We start from the raw sequence: 20,209 nt of genomic DNA, 5'->3' as shown, positions 1-20,209 counted from the left end.
GGGAAATGAAGAAGGGGGATGTGTGTTTGTGTGTGTGTATATATATATATACATATATATATTTATACTGAATGTAACAATGTAACAGAGAAGAAGCACTCCAAGCCTTACGCCACAAAATTGACAACCTTCAACAACCCCTCAACGCCAGCCTCTCAACCGACTCTATCATCAGCCTGCATCAACTCCACTTACTTCACCTGGGGGGACGAGTTCTATGAACAAATTCATGGACTTCCCATGGGCCCTCCCTTATCCCCCATCCAAACCAAAATTTACATGACGGACCTGGAAGATAAAGCACTAGAAACTGCACCCTTCAAACCTACTTGTTGGTACCACAAAGTGGTACCTTCGTCATCCTCCAGCCTCAGCAAGATCCCATTCAGCCTCTGGCCCATCTCAACAACCAACATCCTCATCAAGTTTACCATGGAAACCGAGCAGAACAACTACTTATCCTTGACGTCCTTGTGTCCCGTACCTCCTGCAACCAACTCCAGAGCACTGTATACAGAAAACCTACCCATACGGATCAGTACATCCAATACAACTCCTATCATCCCCCTAAAGTTAAGACCGGCATCATCTCCACATTAACCAGAAGGGCCAAGAACATCTGCTCAACGAAACTACAAGATGAAATAGAACACTTGAAGAAAGTCTTTTTAGAACTTAAACACTATCCGTTCCAAATAGGCAACAGAACCATTGCCCTGTCACCTCCTACCAAAAGACCCAAACCAGATTCAGTCCCCATCAAGATGTCCATTCCCTACATTAGGAAACCATTACATCAAATCAACCGACTCCTAAAACAACAAGCTGGCATAAATACCACGTTCTCCGCACCCTCCAGCCTTAACATCATGCTAATTGAAGAAAACCAGCCACCGTCAAGACAAACAACCCAATATGTGTGATCTACAAAATAAACTCTGATTGTGGAGTTACATCCCGACCCATCAACACCCGAGTAAAAGAACACCAGACCTCTGTTACCAATTCCAGCAGCAAATAAGCCATCTCCCACTACATCAAAGCAAGCCCCAATTATCAAATCATCACCATCCTCGCTAACAAACAGACTTCACTAAAGGTAACTCAATGAAGACATCCACATCAAACGCCAAAAAGCCCACCGTCAACCCAGACCAAGGATATTTCATTCCATCCGCTTATGATGCACTCCTCCACAAAGCCCAATTACTGTGGAAATAACCCTACTGTTTAAACATCTCATTATTATTTGTACATCATTGGCTTCCACGCCTTTCCTTTGTCTACTCACTGGCTTCATCAGCATACTGCCTAGCCAATTGTGTTAATTATGTTGTTGTTTTTATTTGTTACATTCAGTATACATATACACACCCTTTCTTGATAACGGTACAATAATCTCTATCGAAATGTCGTACTCACAAATAAAAAGAAGTTGTTATCCATAAAGTTTGTTCTATATTGTACTTTCCAAATTCTAAAATGCCATTCAAAGAAACTTTGCAAGAGTTATGACCGATGATTTTGGAAAGTTCAATACCTGTTTTTCAAACATTCTGTGTTATCCAAGTGGTCGCTTTGGGCGACAATCCTAGAGGAAACTCTCTGCACTGATCTTTCGGGAAACTGATCAACGTACATCGCTGTAAGATAACTGGTTCGTTTATCGATAGTCTGTCTGCCTGAAATTTCAAATTCCAACCATGACTGGAGAGCTTGTTTGATTTTCTGTTCTGTCTTTCCATTTCCAAAATAGAAACCATTCGTCCCTGATTTGAGATCTGATAATTTTTCCATCACCTCTTTCAGCTTCTGTAGGTTTTCCTTTGACAGTAACGCGTCGTACCAAACTGCCCATAGAGTCTTCAGTTCGTCAGTATCTGATGGATTAATGGTTCTTGCAAGGTAGAGTAAGATTAAATCCCTCGCCAAGATGCCGTCTTCGATGTCATTGATGTGAAAGTTTATTGCCTGGTTCTTTGCCTTTGTCGTGCCATCTTCGTGTAGTACGTGCATGGTGTGAAGGACGTGCCGGATGTCGCCACATCCAAGCAGCAAAGTGTTACACTCCTCGGCAACCTGACATCCAGCGGTGACATCCACAGATCTCGTGTTTCCAATTGGATAAAACATGTCTTCATCTCCAACTTGTTTGACGCCATCTGAAGTTCCGAACAGAAAACAGACAATTACGGTAAAGCATACGTTTTAGATGCGAAAAATATTGAAGATGCTTCCCCATGAATTCTGTAGAATATTTCTCGAAATGTATTTATCCCGTATCCAAACCACTGACAACTCGTGTACAATTAAGTCTGCAGCTCTCTGGTCTCTGAGATTCAGAAACCAGTTATAGAACAGAAATTACCAGTTGTACTTATTGTGTCAGAAGTGGTATTTGCTTTTGAATTAACTCTATACTAAGGAAATGATAACTGACTTTTAGGTAAACGTACATAACCAATAAATGCTATGGAAATTCAGAAAAAATGTGTAAAGGTCTTACATGCCTTGGCATTCTCTGTTCAAAATTTACCTATAATACAAAAACTGATCTAATCTGAAAGCAGGATCAGCAGTGAATATTTCCTTTGCCACTTGAGATGTTTTAACATTGATACAACTCAAACATTTAAACATACAAACATTTATTCAAATCATTATATTTTTTAACTTTCTTGGCTGGGAAGGGACTCGAAAGAAAAACAATACATTAAGAATTATTAATACCCCTCATACAATAACTGGCTAACTACCTGTCGATGTAGCAGAGATGGTTTATCCTCACATTATCAATTTGTGTGATAATCAAAACATATAGAACGAGCTTGGCAATCGTTCATCTGCAAAATTCAGTTTTAGAATATTGATGATTTATGTCCACTCCTTTTACTTTTGTAGCAGAACTTTTCTTCTAAATGTATTTTAAGCTCTGTGTGATAACTGTACATGTTCCTCCTACTCCATGTATTTTAATCTTATATATTTGATAATTACACGTTTGTATATCTATAAGCATATTTTTTTGTGTCAGTATATGTGTGAGTGAGGGTGTGTGCAAGCACAAAAAAATGTCCATGAAACTCCAGCTTCAGGTTCTTTTTCAGAAAAATGTAAAGATCAACTTTGTCAGAGGACAGTGATGCTCTTTGGGCACTGACAACGGGTTCAGCTGTTTAGGAAACTCTCGTGGGAAGTGGTGTGGTTGGCGGTTGAAGTTTGTGCTGAACAAAAGAGTTATTGAAACGATATTCACTTCAGGGGATTTGAAGTTGAAAAAATACAAACTTCAGTTTTATATCACTGTGCCTAATCTTCCACACAAGGTTTTCCCGCCTGATCATGTGTGATAAACACCCCTCAAAACATTTCCTCCATGTGAGTTTTGATTTTCTTTTTACACGATTCGTCATGGGTATGTGACTCTGACACAATCAGATTTTTCCTCCCTGTCAGCGTCAGACTCAGATCGTAGTGATGGTAGTGGCTAGATTTCAGTTCAGCAGGTTCCTCTGTCACTCTGACCTCATTCTTCACTTTCAAACTTTACAGACCCGTGAAGGTCCGGGTTAGAATGAACCTTCAGTAACCCATGCTTGTCGTAAGAGGCGACTAACGGGATCGGGTGGTCAGGCTCGCTGGCTTGGTTGACATGTCATCGGTTCCCAAGTGTGCAGATCGATGCTCGTGCTGTTGATCACTGGATTGTCTGGTCCAGATTCGATTATTTACAGACCGCCGCCATATAGCTGGAATATTGCTGAGTGTGGCGTAAAACTAAACTCACTCACTCAAAATTTACAACAGAAACATCTTCTGCGTAAATTTTAAATTGTTTGTTTCTGAATATAAATCACATGTTAATACCTTTAACTTTGTGACATGCTACTGCTTTCCCTCTGATTCCAGCAAAAACCTGAATTCATCCAGTTCCATCATGGTAAGGTAGGAACCTGAACCTGAGATCTGAACCTGGCTGTTTCCTACAGAGACTGTTTGACATCTGAGTCAGTGTATCTGTTCTTCAGGTCCTTGGAAACAGCAGTATTCACACTTTTGACGACACATAGATCTGCATTTTCGGACGTCTTGACTGTTAGTGCAGCAGATGTTTGCTGTTCAAGATAACGTTCCAACATGTAATAGCTTGAATTCCATGTTGTGGAAACATCTTGTATGAGAACAGTTGAAGAAGTAATTCTTTTGTTCTCAGGACATTTTCAGCATCTGTGAAATAACTGTTTCCAAGACATCACGTTTAGTGTTCTCCTACAGTTTGGGTTCACATTATTTGTAAGATGTTTACAGGAAGGAATCTGATATCTGTCCCTAGTGTTTTGACACGATGCCTTAGTTCAACATTGGAATACGCAGCTGACTTCTCATTAAAGCTTCGTATGCTGCCATGTTTCTAAGCTGTTTGAAGCATGTGTCGGAAAATGGACACGCTTAAAAGGACTTCTGATTGACCGTTCAAAGCATGTTAGTGGATGTCAGCCAATGAATTAATAGGAAACACTTTCTCCAGATTAAGAGAACACAGATGATATTAACTTTGACATGGATACTGATAATTAAGATTAATTAACTTCTTTGATATTAAACTTAAGTCTGCAGCTCTCTGTCCATCATGCAAAATGTTGTTCTCACACGCAGGCACGCAGGCACGCAGGCGAACACACACACACACACACACACACACACATACATACATACATACATACATACATGCATACATCAAAATACATACATACATGCATACATCAAAATATTTATATAGCGATCTTGAGATGGGGTGGCTGTTGAGATTGAATGGAACTCTGGTGCAGGAATACAACTTTAACCAGATATCACACAACTGTTTCTTCTATTATTTGCAGACGATATTATTCTCTATCTAAGATAGTATTGGAGGTCTACAAAAACGTATCAGTGTAATTTAAAGGTTTTGCATAGGGCATGGGTTAACTATTAATCTAGATAATGGTCTCTAAGAAAGATGGAACTTTATCCAAAAAAAGGAAAGGTGTTTTTTTAAAGGTATGAAATTAGACTGTGTGTCTTTCTATAAATATTTAGTAGTCACTTTCACTAGAAGTGTATCCTGGTCCAGACACTTTTCAAATGCCGCATTACGAGGTGAAAAGAGTGTGTTTGCTCCCTTAAGATCCATGGCAAAGATTAATTGTTTAGTTCGTGGCTTTAAACTTTAAACTATTTGACATGAAAATAGTCCCAATCCTATTTTATGGCGCAGAGGGGCCGTATCAAAATGATGATATGGAAATAGTACACACGCTGGCATGCAAGAGTTTCTTGGAGTCGTGGAGTGGCCGCATCCCTTTGTATATCTATGCATATAAGAGAGTTGTAAGCTATTGGTTAAAATTATCATGCATGCCAGACAATCGCTACCAAAAGAGGTCTTACAATATGTTAATGCAGGTAGCTAGTTTTGTTAAATCTAACTGGGCATCCAAATGTAAGTCTCTATTCTTTGGTATAGGTTTTTGGATATATCTGGGAACAGCAGTACGTAGGCCAACCTAAATGTTTCATAACTGAATTCGAATCTCGTTTGAAATTTATTCATGAACAAGACTGGCATAGTCTACGTCAAAAGGTAACAAAATGTTATCCTACTCCTTTTATATAGTCTCCTTTGGTACAGTGCTATACGTCAGTTATGTAAATATAAGAAAATTAGGGTTGCTCTCTCCCAATTTCGATGTATTTATCATCAGTTAAGTATTGAGACCGGACGGTACATCAATTATTGTAAGGGGAGGGGTTGAGGCCCAAAAAGACGGCCATTTCCTTTTTAATCACACATAGGTGTGACCTTTGTGTGACCTAATCAATTGTTGAACCCCACCCTCCTTCAGGAGTCCCCTTCCGGTGGGTGTATGACCTTCAGGTTCACCTTAGTGGTATTTTTTATGAGTTTGCCGACTCGAGTGTTCACACAGCAAACCTTAGACTAATGCTTAGTCTCTGAATATAATTTTGATAATAACAAACAAGCCCGTTTGAATCAAAGGAGCCCTAAGGACACCAGAGATTCAAAACCTGAGGAAATCTAGACTTGCTTTATTTAGGGCTTTAGCACTGCAGAGAGGGCATGTGGCAGTAGGGAAAATAATGTGGTTCAGGGACAGTGAGACAGACTAAGCATACGTGTTCAAGGTATGTGTGGCTTCCTGTGCTCGCAAAGTTAGCAGGTTCAAGTTGACCAGAATTTGTTTTATTGTAATTTAAAGGTCAGACTGTAATCATGTGTACATGGTTGTTGATAATTTTCAGCGTGGTGAAGTGTCACAAACGGTCAGCTTCCGTTGTTTAAAGGTCACACTGTAATCATGAGTACATGGCATGGATACTTGTCAATGTGATGTTGAATGTATGCTTACAAATGGTCAGCTTCCGTTAATTAGGGAGACAAGACCGGAATTAAATACAGGAAATAGTAAGCAGTTGAGGACTGATGGTCACTGAATATCGAAAGTAGTTTGATTGTACAGTGATGAAACGATTAAGCATTTGTCATATATATTACTGAATAAGAAAACAAACCTCTCCTCCTGTAAAACTTTCACTTTTACTCAACATTTTAAAACTTTACTCTCAAATTGCAAACATAAAACACCATCCATGAGTACTATATATGACACTTATTTGACATCATGTGACACATAGGTTACTCACATGCCGTTAGTCGCCTTTTACGTCAAGAATGGGTTCCTTCTGTAACCCTAGTGACTACAGTCGTTGGGTGTAAAGCCATTCTTGGTTTAGACACTGTACTGTGCTGACGTGTTACCACTGCTCTGGGATATCATGGATGTGTGTGGACATTACCCACTAGACAAGACACTCGATTGCTGTGCAATCAGTACTGAATGGGCTTCATTCCAGAAAGACTCGATTCGTTTAAGGACTGGCCAGTGCAGATGAAACAGAGTCCTAGTCGCATGGCCCAGGCAGGATTTGTGTACTTAATCAGAAGGGACACTTCCAAGTGTTTTCAATGTGGTCTCGTTCTCAAGAACTGGGAAGTAGATAACAATCCCTGGGTCGAGCATGAAAAATGGTCTCCAGACTGTCCGTATTTGGCCCTGGTGGGACTACCAAAAATATGGCCTGCTGGGGTTGTCATGTGGATTTGCAACAGAGAGTGTGATGTAAAATGTGTGAATATTAGCAATAAATCAATATATATATATTGCATATATATGCATTGGTTGTCTATGTATAGTCCTTTGTCGATGTATAAATAGAGGTATACTCAAATACTAATCTCATTGAGATCCCAACCACGATAAGAGCTTGTTTGCTAGAATTATTATGGCTAGGTACCTGTTGAAACATTACGAATTTTTTAACGTTCATGTTAATGTTTCAAGACATTGAGGAGATTCCACAAGACATCTTAGAAATGAACAGCGAACAGATTCTTGCCGTCAATGGTATTATCAATAGGTTATTAAAGGGAAGATTACCAGTGACTCGATATGAAAGGCGTCGTTTCCTGAGGAAAAATGATAGAAATAACTACCTAGCTGTGTTACGAAGATTAGTTCACCCCCTTTGGACGACAGACAGTATGTGGAAGAGTCTTTTTGCCAGTTACATGCCTATCGTCGCATTTGTTTGGAAACCACAGTTTGTCAATGCACTTAGAGATCAGGCCATTCAAAATGCCTGGTTGTTTGATAGAGCATTGGCTTAGTACATCTGGTACACCCGTCTTAGGTTTAGTTTGTCAATCTGCGGAAAGAGCATGTATGACCATCCTGGCAGTGATGTTGAAAGCTACACCAAGCCATGAAAGGTCAATTCAAATCATGGATATCTATATATAACAGGCCATGAGGGCTATCTAGCTTCATTTAGCCATGGACCAATGACATTGACACATTACCTCAAGTCGCTCCCGTTTTGATCATGAATAATCCACAATACAAACTCTTCGTACCCGATGCTGATAAATGGACACGGTTTTACATGCTAAGGGCTGAAGGGAAAGGAGATCCTTATCATTCTATAATGCGTGGAGGAGAAAAATCTGCCATGATGTCTGTGGATCGATATTTAGGAACTGTATGACCCAGAGTGGAAGAAAGATAAACCAAAAGAAACTTCAGAGCAACCTAAGATTAATTTTGTTACTCCTATTCAACAAGTGGTCGAACAGGCCAAGGCTCTTCTTCAGATGCAGAAGAAAGGGGGGATCTAAAGCTGGAAGTTCCTCCCAGATTCCCATTAAGAAACGGAAGACGACTTTTTAGATAAAAGCAGCCTGTAGACATGGCTCCCTGCCATTTATACTCGGACCACCATGCAGTTAACAACGTGCCCCGTGTGCAATCAGACTTTTTCCAGAAGGGATGCCATGCTTAGACATTTCAGGAATCAACACAGACGAGCAACGCAGCGACCACAAACACCACCACAAGCACCACCACCACCAACACCACCACCAGCACGACCACAAGCACCACCACAATGTCCATCACCTATGATGCAACCAGTGCAACCACATTCATCAGAAAGTACTACCCAGTCATGGGAAGAATTTAGGCTCCTACATCCATTTACCATGATCGTATCAGGGTCCACCTCCTGTGGGAAAAACTACTTAGTGAAGCAGCTTCTAGAAAGGATGAACATTAAACCTTATCCTGGACGTATTATATGGCTCTACAAACGATGGCAGCCACTGTAAAACACCATTCAAGCCTGTGTTTATCCTTACGTTGAATTTCATCAAGGCATTCCTTCTCACCTCGAAAAGGATGCGTTTCTGGACCCCAGTGTTGTGAACGTGGTTATCCTCGACGACTTAATGTCTACTGCCAGCAAAGATCCACGCATTACAGATCTTTTTACAGAAGGAAGTCATCATCGTAATCTCTCAGTGATAGCCTTGAACCAAAATTTGTATTACAGTAAGGATCCCACACAACGAAGAAACTGTCATTATCTGCTTCTAACAACCCTATTGACCAACAACCCATCATGACTTTGGCGAGGCAAATGTATCCAGGTAACACAGACCATTTCATGGAGCTATTTCAAAGGGCCACCCAGAAACCTTATGGATACTTGTTGGTTGATCTAAAACCCCAAATACTTCCCCATTTGCGACTTTGTCCCAATGCATTCAGTTTAAAAGGAGGCCTCCAAGCTAGGACACTTTAGTCAGAGTTAGACGTTCAGAGTGAGCAGACGTGTGAAGAAAACCTCCCAACAATGCCATCTTGTGATGACTGTGGACTCGTCTTTCAAGACGAGCATGATTTGAAAAAACACAGAAAAAACTGGTGTCCTGAAAAGACTTCAGTGGGTCCACCTGGGATACCCCAAGTTAAAAGGAAGTGGGAGGAAGACGACAACTTCTCTGCTGTGAAGAGACCACGTCCTCTGTCAGATTGTGACTTTTGTGGTCAAGTGTTTAGCAATAACCACAACTTACAAAGACATTTACACGATAAACAATGTCCTGAAATGGAAACTGATGATGATGATGATGATGATGCCGTATCGTTAAGTGATGTCACACACGGCGACAGGAAAAATAACATAGCTGATCTCGAGGAGCAAGGTATAAGACAAATGTATTCACGGACGCGTGAGCTGAATAAAGACTTTTGGGATGAGGAACGACAGCTGTACATGAAAAGAGGGTTACACGAAGACATGATCATGATACAAGCCAAACTGAAGAAATTCATCTGGAGCACGTCTAAAGAGACGTATGCCCGATTTATTACTATCTGTATCATATGCAGTTGGGTCCAAAGACACAAGGAATACTGAAACGAGTACAAGACACGAATAATCTGTATCATGACGTGTTTTCCAAACTGTACCAATATAAATCTTGGGTAGAAGACTTAATTGATGATGATTATGAAGACATGACATCTGAAGTAGAGAGTGAAAGACAGGACATTGAGGAAGGGCAATAATACAATTAGCACAACATGTAAAGTAGACATTTGGGAGAGCTCCTATCCTAAAGCCTACTCATTTGAAACGGAGCTAATAAACAATGAAATCTGTATATCTTTCTTGTTTCTTAACTCATTAAGCCCGAGAGCCCCATCACTACTCAACACCTGGAAGCCCTCGCTGATTGCCCACTCTCTGTGCCGAGACTAATTAGTGCTAGTCACACCTGATTTCCCTGGCAGGTTTCGGGGATCACAGGAAACTGTCTAGTCGTACAAACAAGTCCTGATTGTTTGATTGTTTCGTAAAGATATATGTTGAAAGAAATCAGGTGTGAATACATGTCGTGTATTGCAAGCTTTATGTAATTTTATTGCAAGTTTCTCTTGTAGACCTTTTGTCGGCTTGTACATTTATATTTTATCACAATATGCATACACATGTATTCTTTGTATGTAACAGATGAGACACACGTTAACAAATTCTCTCTCTTATATCATTGTGTGAGGTTCAAATTTACAAAACATCTATGACAATGACATACTGTAAAGAGGAATTTACTTTCATACTTTATAATCTTCGACGAAAATAGAGGTTTTGCCGATACATTTCTAGTGTTTACGAATTATTTTAATGAAAGTACTATAACGCTAGTCTGTGACTAGCACAAAGCACATTCATAGCATTGCACTTTATTTCATACAGATTTAATGCAGAAAACATACGTGACCATACAAACATACATATACAAAATGTATACTACATATTCTTTGCATAGACATAAAACAATGACTCACGTGATAGCGCGTCATCAAATTTCCCGAATAGAACGTTCGGTCCCGATCATCTCAACTGTTCAATGTAGTGGCTGGTCATATGTTATCTGCGACCAATCGTATCATGAGATACCTGTCACAGAGGAAAGGACAGGTGATGGGGCGTGGGCGAAATTTCTGAAGAGCACGTTTGGTCACTCAGCAGCTTTGGATAGAGATTGGTTATTGGCTATATCCTTGACCAGTCGATATGCTGGGTTTCGGCTTTATCAACTCAAGCTATCATGTAACAGTTTGTGTATTGTAAACATACACACTGGTAACGATGTATGAAATATACACATAAGACAAATAGGAGTAGATAGTCACTTTGGCGAGTTTATTTGTCCTCATTTTAGTGTTTTTCGATAAGTAAAACAAAGCGATTGAAATCCAACCACTGAGTAGAGGTAGTATTTATTTTCATATACATTTTATGCACCCAACTAGTACATAAAACATAATAGTTTGCTGTACATGTAAATATAATCTTCACCTTGATACGAATGACTATCCAAACTAGAGTACACGCATTACAGAATTCACGAGGTGACACTATACTGATTTATTATAGTGTATAAACTTGCAGTTGACACCCCCACCCCCAATATTTATGAAGGTGGGCGTGCCTATATCTTTACTGAATGCAAACGAGGTTCATAAGATTACAGATGTGCATGCATGTATAAACATCACAGAGAGGGGCGTGACTCCATAAAGCAAGATGTCCAATGATATAACAGCGCATCTATTTATTTTACACTTGTCACGGGACAAACCTTTCAACAAGGACGTAACTACATATGCACTCTACCGGAGGCTGTTATTTCAAGGTCGAAAGAGGCGTTCAATTATCTCATTACTGTAATCTGCTTGAATGATTATACGCATGTGTATCGATACCGTAACTGATATACTATCCAGCTTTTATTGACGATGGATCAATAGAGACTGAGTTGATTGATACACGTGATAATTGCACCGGATTTGATAATTACACAGATCAAATACAAACGTTTTACAGAATGCTCATGTAAATTGCACAGAACTGACAATTCAAATCAACATGAAACTTTCAACAGCTTGAACAAAAAATGCTTGAAATACCTTTGTATGGCTTACATGTAATAACTTATGATATTACTTCTGTCCATGTGTGGGGCGGTGGGGTAGCCTAGTGGTTAAAGCGTTGGCTCGTCACGCCGAGGATCCGGGTTCGATTCCCCACATGGGCACAATTTGTTAAGCCCATTTCTGGTGTCCCCCGCCGTGATATTGCTGGAATATTGCTAAAAGCGGCGTAAAACTAAACTCAGTCAGTCTGTCCATGTGTGACATTGTTTTGATTTACCAACTTACTGTCTTTTGTAACAAACGTAGTAAAAGATTTCATTGTTGTAATAACACTGACATGTATATATGTATTCGATGCAAAGGCGCGACTTATCACTTTATATTCGCTTAGGTAACGTTACGAACTTTAGATTATGGAAAACAACTAGTTACAATTCAGTAAACTTCAAATTAGTAAGTTCAATTATGTTTAATCTATTCGATCTTGGATGTATAATTACTGTGTTTATACATTATGTTTCAGTATATGAAACATGACAACGTAATGATGCCTAAAAAGTAAATTCAAACTATTCTATTGTGTTTGAATTCTTTGTATGTCCTTGAAATTTCGTATATTGTAGTTGAAGGAAATAACCTCTAAACCATTACATCAAGGTGCATACGAAGTATTTTAGTATCCATTCCCAAGGAAGAGTACCAGGCACTTACCTCTGTAAAAACATCATAATCCCCTTTCTCGCCGACATGCGTTCATTTGCTAAACGCTGTACAAGCCTATGATAATGATTAGCAATTGTTATCAAAACACTTTAAAAAACTTCTTCTGATTGATGCTAAAAGTGGGATCTCTCGTAAGAAGAGCTAACATTTGCTCAGTACTGCTAAATTGGTTGAAATAATAGGTACAGTGCGATTTTTAAAAGTACAACACACATGTGCGTCTCTCGCTGAATAAGAGGTGCTTTCTGTTGACGACTGTATGTGGCTCTCGCTGTGAGAAACTGCTAATTACCTGCCCCATAAACACGTCACTCGCTGTGAGGAGCTGATTAATTTGCCCCATATATGCGTCTCTCGGCCTTAATGAGTTAATGTATAGTACCCGTGCAGGTGCGGGTTAGAATGAACCCTCAGTAACCCATGCTTGTCGTCAGAGGCGACTAACGGGATCGGGTGGTGAGGCTCGCTGGCATGATTGACACATCTCATCATCATATCCTCATTGGGTAGATCGATGCTCATGCTGTTGATCACTGGATTGTCTGGTCCAGACTCGATTATTTACAGACCATATAGCTGGAATATTACTGAGTGCAAGATAAAACTAAACTCACTCACTCACTTAATGCATTGCTGGAAGATTGACATAGACAACTGTTCGTTGTACAAATCTTTGTTTTACAACTGATAAATAATCCTCCCTATGTCACTGAATACATTTAAGCTACAATACAATTCTTAACACCAGGAGGTCCTAAGCTCTTCATACCTCACACAATACAGTGTGACCTTTAAACAACGGAAGCTGACCGTTTGTGACACTTCACCACGCTGAAGATTATCAACAACCATGTACACATGATTACAGTCTGACCTTTAAATTGCAATAAAACAAATTCTGGTCAACTTGAACCTGCTAACTTTGCGAGCACAGGAAGCCACACACAGGAAGCTAAGCGCATCAACCCTCCAAGGTCCGCACCAACTGTCACCTACTTGGACATATCTGTACACGCATAAGCATAAGTGATACAAATGACAGCATTAAATATTTAAAAATGGTGGTCAGTTTTAATGACTGGATGGAGGTGCTTTTAACAAACATAACACCTTACACTATTTCATCCAATCACAGCTGTCACATGTCTCTTCAGTTACGGCTCAGTGAGCAAGCGATTCTGCTGTTAGTACTGACAGCAGTGCATAGACTGCGTCCCCTATTCACGCATATACGGACCCGAATGAAATTTAACAGCTACAACCGTTTATTGTTGACAGATATCGAAACATTAAGACTTGTTCCTTGTGTGACAGCGTATTTTAAACTGGCTAGTGAATTAACAAATTGTGCTGTGATATTTTGACCTTATAAATAGCAGCTAAATCCCCCTCATTGTGTGATATTAATTCTACCTTGAACACGTATGCTTAGTCTGTCTCACTGTCCCTGAACCACATTATTTTCCCTACTGCCACATGCCCTCTCTGCAGTGCTAAAGCCCTAAATAAAGCAAGTCTAGATTTCCTCAGGTTCTGAATCTCTGGTGTCCTTAGGGCTCCTTTTCAATTTAAACGGGCTTGTTTGTTATTATCAAAATTATATTCAGAGACTAAGCATTAGTCTAAGGTTTGCAGTGTGAACACTCGAATCGGCAAACTCATAAAATAATGCCACTAAGGTGAACCTGAAGGTCACACACACACCGGAAGGGGACTCCCAAAGGAGGGTGGGGTTCAACAATCGATTAGGTCACACAAAGGTCACACCTATGTGTGATTAAAAAGAAAATGGCCGTCTTTTTGGGCCTCAACCCCTCCCCTTACAACAATCAATACTGAAAGAAATAAAAGACAGGGTTGTGTATGCCACGAAGGATGTGTGAAGGACGAGTTATGTACCACTTTCTCTTAATATGCCCAACTTATGGCCAGGTACGTGAACATTATATACCCACAAAGTATTACTTATATCCTTCTTAATCTAAGTTTATTAGCCTTATGTCAAGCAACGATTGTACCCTACTTAAGAATCTTGCAATGTATATTAGTATTTATACCATGCAATGTCAGTCCGTAGAACATATCTGGAGTTGAACACTGAATGTTGATAGTGTTATTACCCCTGAAAATCGTACAGTGGGACCTTATCGCGAACACCTTCTATCATTACAATTCGATGGTGATTTATAAACATATTTACCATACAGTTGGTAACAACTTATTCGTTTATCTATGAGTCCTTGATGATTCTTATGATTATGGGTCTTATCTCCATGGCTTTATGTCGCGATATTTCCTTGCGTAAAGTCTTTACCAGATAGCATACACTTAACACAAAAGTCTACACTGTGAGGTGTAAGAAATAGAATCACACCCGAGTGTCTTTTCATGTCAAATACACTAAGCGCCAAAAGAAACGTTACCCTCCTACTTTTATGAATTTCTTAAAAATTATCAAAGATATGATAGAAGGTATTAGTTTACAAGAAAGCTTAACAACATAGCTTTATGCAAATCACGAAAACAAATTCTCAAATGCATTCATATTTAGGTGAAATGTATCTTTCCCAGAAGAGTTAAATTGTCCTATTTTCGTCCATGCCTAAATAAACCAATAACAGTGATTTAGATGTCCAATAGAAAGGTTCAAATAAGATTCTGCTTTGAGACAAAGATAAACCATTTAAAGTTACCATTTTTTAACTATCAAAACAGGAAACAACTGTCGTATAGTTTGTAAAATTGTAAAATAATCATTCCCATGATTTCATTCTTTTAAAACATTTTCTACTGAGTTGCATAAGGGAAAACAAATAAAACGTGTCTTTGATATTGTGAAAAACATGTTTAGGAACATCTAAAATTATCTTTGTTAACATTTTCGCTTGCAAAGTAACATGTTTCCATTTTCTGTTTACACATAGCAATATCAATCGCCAAAACGCAGTAATATTCAAGCAGTATTTGCTTCCATTTCACATGTGGAATGATTCTGTAGGGTATAAAGAGAGTGTATAATGCATGATATGATACACAAGTACGAGAAATATGCCACGATTAACAGCTGTAGAGAGAGAAAGTGCCATTGTAATGGTGCAAATGCGGTCGACATACAATGCTGTTGCCAACGCCCTCGGCTGCCACCGAATCACTGTTAGAAGGATGATTCAGGGCTTCAGGCAGACTGGGGTCACCGTAGACAGACCCAGAAGTCGACGCCCACGCATCACAATGCCAGCTGAAGATAGGTACCTTCGTCATTAACGAAGGAGGGTAACGTTTCTTTTGGCGTTCAGTGTATATAACCACGAGTTGATAAAGTTACAAATATCCGAGGCTTGCCTCAGTGAGTGAGTGTTTTGACAAGATGCAGTAAAAATGTAAAATGTTTTAATACTTTCCATCTTTATGTGACAGGCAGTGTGTTCAAAGTATTTCTATAAGCCAAAAGTCAAATTCTATTGTGCATCCATTGATTTTAGAAAGGCTTTTGATCATTTTGACAGGAAAAATGCTATAGTTACTCTTACAAAAAAGGATGTCATGGTAAAATTTACAATCTGTTAAAAATGTATATGTATGGATCTTTAAAGGCAGGTATAAGGTTAGTTGCTGCACCACTCGTGGGGTAGGACAAGGGTACGTTTTGAGCTCTGTCCTGTCTATACTCTTTATTAATGAGCCTGTGCTAGAAATGTATGCTGCCTGTGACCATGGTGTATTTGTTACCCAAAATATAGAAGATCAGATGTTACCTTTATTTGCCAATAACATTGAGCTTTAATCGTATACTGTTCGGGGCTTGCAGGGACAGCTAGATGTTTTACAGACATATTATTCGAAATGGGGATTGCGTGTAAATCGTGATAAAACAAACGTTACTGTCTTTAGAAATGAAGGAATAATATTTCAGTATGAATCATAGACACTGGATAATGTGCAGATAAAGTCGGTAACTTACTAGAAATATCTTGGAATTGTGTTTACCTCACGGTTAATATGGTCTAAAGCATGTCAAACCCTCGTCATGAAAGCACGTAAGGACATGGGACCAGTCTTTAATTTGTTCAAAAATAATAGTTTAATAGATTTCTTAACTGCATACAGCATATGTGATAGTAAAATCGCTCCAGTAGTAATGTATGAGTCGGATATATGGGGTACTAAATATCATGTCACAATTGAAAAGATACAAGCATGCTATTTTAAAGGTTTTCTATGTGTGGGTAATCTCGCAGCAAACCAATGTATTCTGGGTGAAACTGGATTTCACTGTGTGTTTAAAAAGACGCAAAAAAGGGTAATTAAGTACTGGATTAAGCTTTTGTGAGTGAATGAAATTCGATACCCCTTCCAAAGTTATGTTATACTTAAAGTTTTAAATGAGAATGGTAAGGTCAATTGGGAATCTTATGTGAGAAAAATATTATTTAATAGCAGTTTTGCATAATATGTTTTGACTGCATTTAGAAGACGTCTAAGAGAATATAAAATCTCCTTTATTATATATAACTGTATCACGAGACAAACAATAAGCTAGAGCAATGTGTAAATTTCGAATATCACTCCACAGCTTTCGAGTCAACATTATCCAAAAAAGGTCATTGTTAAATATACGTCATACAGAATCTTTTTGTAAACACTGTGACCTTCATTTGGTAGAAGATGAATACCATGCCTTTTTTATAGGTATGAAATATACACACTTGAGAAACAGTTGTTTTTTTACCTCGTTACAGAAATCTGATAATGGTAGTGTTATGTTCGAAACTTTATTTAACTCATGTGATAATAATGTTCTACGCACAATAACCTTATATCTATGCAAGGTATTCAAAATGAGATCGACATTGATGATGTAACACTCTGAATATGTGGACCTGGCCTGAATTACGAAATATGCTACTTGATTGATTAGGGATTGTTTAATCATGCCCATCATGTCAGTGACTAAGTTATTTGCTCAATTTTGGTTATTAATAGTTGTAACCGTTGAATATACGCGACCGTACATGTTGTTATTGTTGCCCACATGGTGTTAACATCAAGAAATAAAACCATGCTCACATGGTGTAGTTACATAGCTGTACAGTATGAACTGACGCGTCATAAATAAAACCATTCACTGTAGTCACATATACATGAACTGACCCAACTGAAACCAGCACAAACTGTTTCTGGCTACTTCGACAATAATTATTATGAATCTACACCTATAATTGTTTCACAGTTTTTTGTCTGTATAGCAGATCATTTTTATCCACAAAGCAGATCATAAACGTATATGTATGCTCTCACAGAAAGAGATATCTTACCACGTTGAGCCATCTTGTAGCTTGAGTTGGCTTTACACGTAGCACATAACACGACATACGAGGAAACGTATCGCGCTTCTTGGTAATGAGGATATCAATTGTCAGGTATGGCTGACTGGGTGGTGTAATAAAGGGAGGCAATCCATGTCTTTTGATTTCAATACTGACACAGTCGTGCGGCACATGCTGTACTCACGAGTATTCAAGGGAAGAGGGGTTGTCAACACAGTATCTTCTCGTGGAAGGATATGGACATGATACTAGTGTACGTGATTTACGCCTGACTGGTTCCGCATTCAAGGGCCATGATGGGCTCTGTTAGCTTGAACTGGTAATGTAAAAATAATTCTCTCTCATCCACTTAAATCTGCGTTTGTGTGTATTCCTTTTTTCAAATTGCATAATTGCAATGTACTTGTATTTTAACATGCGTACAGGCGGGACAGCTGTGTACGTTCTTTTCATCAGTTAGAAACGTCATCACAAGTTAAACAATCACAGCATTGGTCTCACATTCGTTGCTACACGTGTGGCCTTGTAATGCACTCAGATTTAAGCTGGTCGGCAAAAGGAACACGTCTCTTCTGAATAACTAGATAAAACGACAGTTTCTTTCCAAATGTTACATTCGGGGCGGTGGTGTAGTCCAGTGGGCAAAGTGTTTGCTCGTTCGATTACCTATATGGGTGCAATGTGTGAAACCTATTTCTGGTATCCCCCGCCGTGAATGTTGCTAAAGCGGCGTAAAACCACTCACGTACTGTATGTTACATTCGGCCATAACACATTACCACCATCCATGTACAAGAATTGTGTATTAATCTTGATCACCACAAACGTTTTGTAACCGTGAAGGTCCGGGTTAGAATTGGCCTTCAGTATCCTATGCTTGTGGTAAGAGGTGATTAACGGGATCGGGTGGTGAGGCACGCTGACTTGGTTGACACAAGTCATCGATTCCCCATTGCGCAGATCGATGCTCATGCTGTTGATCACTGGATTGGCTGGTCCAGACTCAATTATTTACAGACCGCCGACATATAGCTGGAATATTGCTGGGTGCGGCGTAAAACTAAATTCACTCAATCACGTTCATTTTTAATCATAGGCTACATAGATCTGCATTCATGTCACTGTAACTGTGGGATATTTCACCACCATCTTTATGTGAAGTGTTAATTGTTTGATCAGTATTATAGAACTTCTAGGTGAGTCAATAACGCTTTATTATGTATCGTGTCGATAAACAGCAATGAGAGTTCTGGACCACGCCTTAGAAGCAGTATATCGAGTAATCCGTGTATCTAAGCAAGCTAAAACTCCGGAGTTGTTTGAGTTTCGACCTGAAATGCCATTAAACTTTACAATTTTTCACAATCTGATACAACACCTACAGGAGAAACAGTGACAACTCACTGAGTAGGTACATTGCTATTTCTTTCATGATACTCTCTGATCATATTGAGGTGAGAGCTATGTCTTGTACAACTTAGCAGTCAGTATCACATACGCTCATGTCGATTTCAAATGGAACGTGGTATCTAGCATGCAATGGTTACCCAAGGGTTGCCCACAAATACTAAAACTTTATGGCCAGGACTGAAATAAAACTCATTCTCAGATTCAGATATCCTTTTCCCGCAAAGATCTGGGTTAGAATTGTTCTTAAGCAACCCATGCTTGTCCTAAGAGGCGACTAACGGGATCGGGAGGTCAGGCTTGTTGACTTTGTTGACACATGTCATCCTAATTGTTTAGATCGATGCTCTTGCTGTTGATCACTGGATTGTCTGGTGAAGACACGATTATTTACATATAGCAGGAATATTGCCGAGCGCGGCGTTAAACAACAAACCAACCTCTTATCTCTTTATTTTCCCTTCTCCTTTTCAGCTTTTAAGTATATTTCCAATGCTGTATCTCTAATTTCCTTTTTCATAGATACCTTTTCTCATTAATATTCAAATTTTTACCAACATTTGTTTTCTTCAATCAAAGAAAAGCAGCATCGGTTCTCAAACTTTCCATGTAAGGCCTAGACTGGGTATCCAGGGTGATATTATGAGTTTCACACAACCGCTCATCTTTATGTAATGAGAGATGACTACAATTATCCTTACTTTAAACAAAGTCTGTTGTGTATTTCTACTTCTTTTAAGTCGAATAGTTTGTGCGCTTTAGAAGAGAGGGGAATCAGTTATATTACATAGAATATTTAGGAAACCTCTGTCAAAAAGCAGTGACGATAGCACGGTGTCACTATATCAGGAGCAAGTGTTTAGATGGCAGCCGTCATAGACATGCAAAGACATTCAGTCTTCAAAATAG

The 20,209-nt window shown here is 39.1% G+C and overlaps 1 protein-coding gene and 1 long non-coding RNA gene across 4 annotated transcripts in view; one reads left to right on the top strand and one right to left on the bottom strand.

Annotated features, from left to right (window-relative positions):
• The window catches only part of LOC124286790, a 36,780-nt gene extending 18,767 nt beyond the window's left edge, over positions 1–18,013 (bottom strand). The window contains exons 1-2 of one of the 3 annotated variants that reach the window (XM_046723228.1): positions 17,882–18,013; positions 1,541–2,162 (exon numbers count right to left, since the gene is read on the bottom strand). In XM_046723228.1, coding sequence (XP_046579184.1) covers positions 1,541–2,162; positions 17,882–17,894 — 635 coding nt within the window. In that variant the 5' untranslated portion in view covers positions 17,895–18,013. The remainder of the gene's footprint in view (positions 1–1,540; positions 2,163–17,881) is intronic. The other 2 variants (XM_046723227.1, XM_046723229.1) reach the window with 2 other exon arrangements.
• Positions 1,378–18,394, top strand: LOC124286791. Its single transcript, XR_006901119.1, has 3 exons — positions 1,378–1,463; positions 16,259–16,262; positions 18,383–18,394. It is a non-coding gene; the product is annotated as an uncharacterized LOC124286791 (long non-coding RNA).
• Positions 18,395–20,209: the final 1,815 nt, after the last annotated feature.

Source organism: Haliotis rubra, unplaced genomic scaffold (assembly GCF_003918875.1).
Source record: "Haliotis rubra isolate DU_JTF1 unplaced genomic scaffold, ASM391887v1 Scf391, whole genome shotgun sequence".
In the NCBI taxonomy this organism is placed as follows: Eukaryota; Metazoa; Mollusca; class Gastropoda; order Lepetellida; family Haliotidae; genus Haliotis; species Haliotis rubra.
The sequence above is the reverse complement of the archived record's forward strand: the minus strand, read 5'-3'. Positions and strand labels throughout refer to the sequence as shown.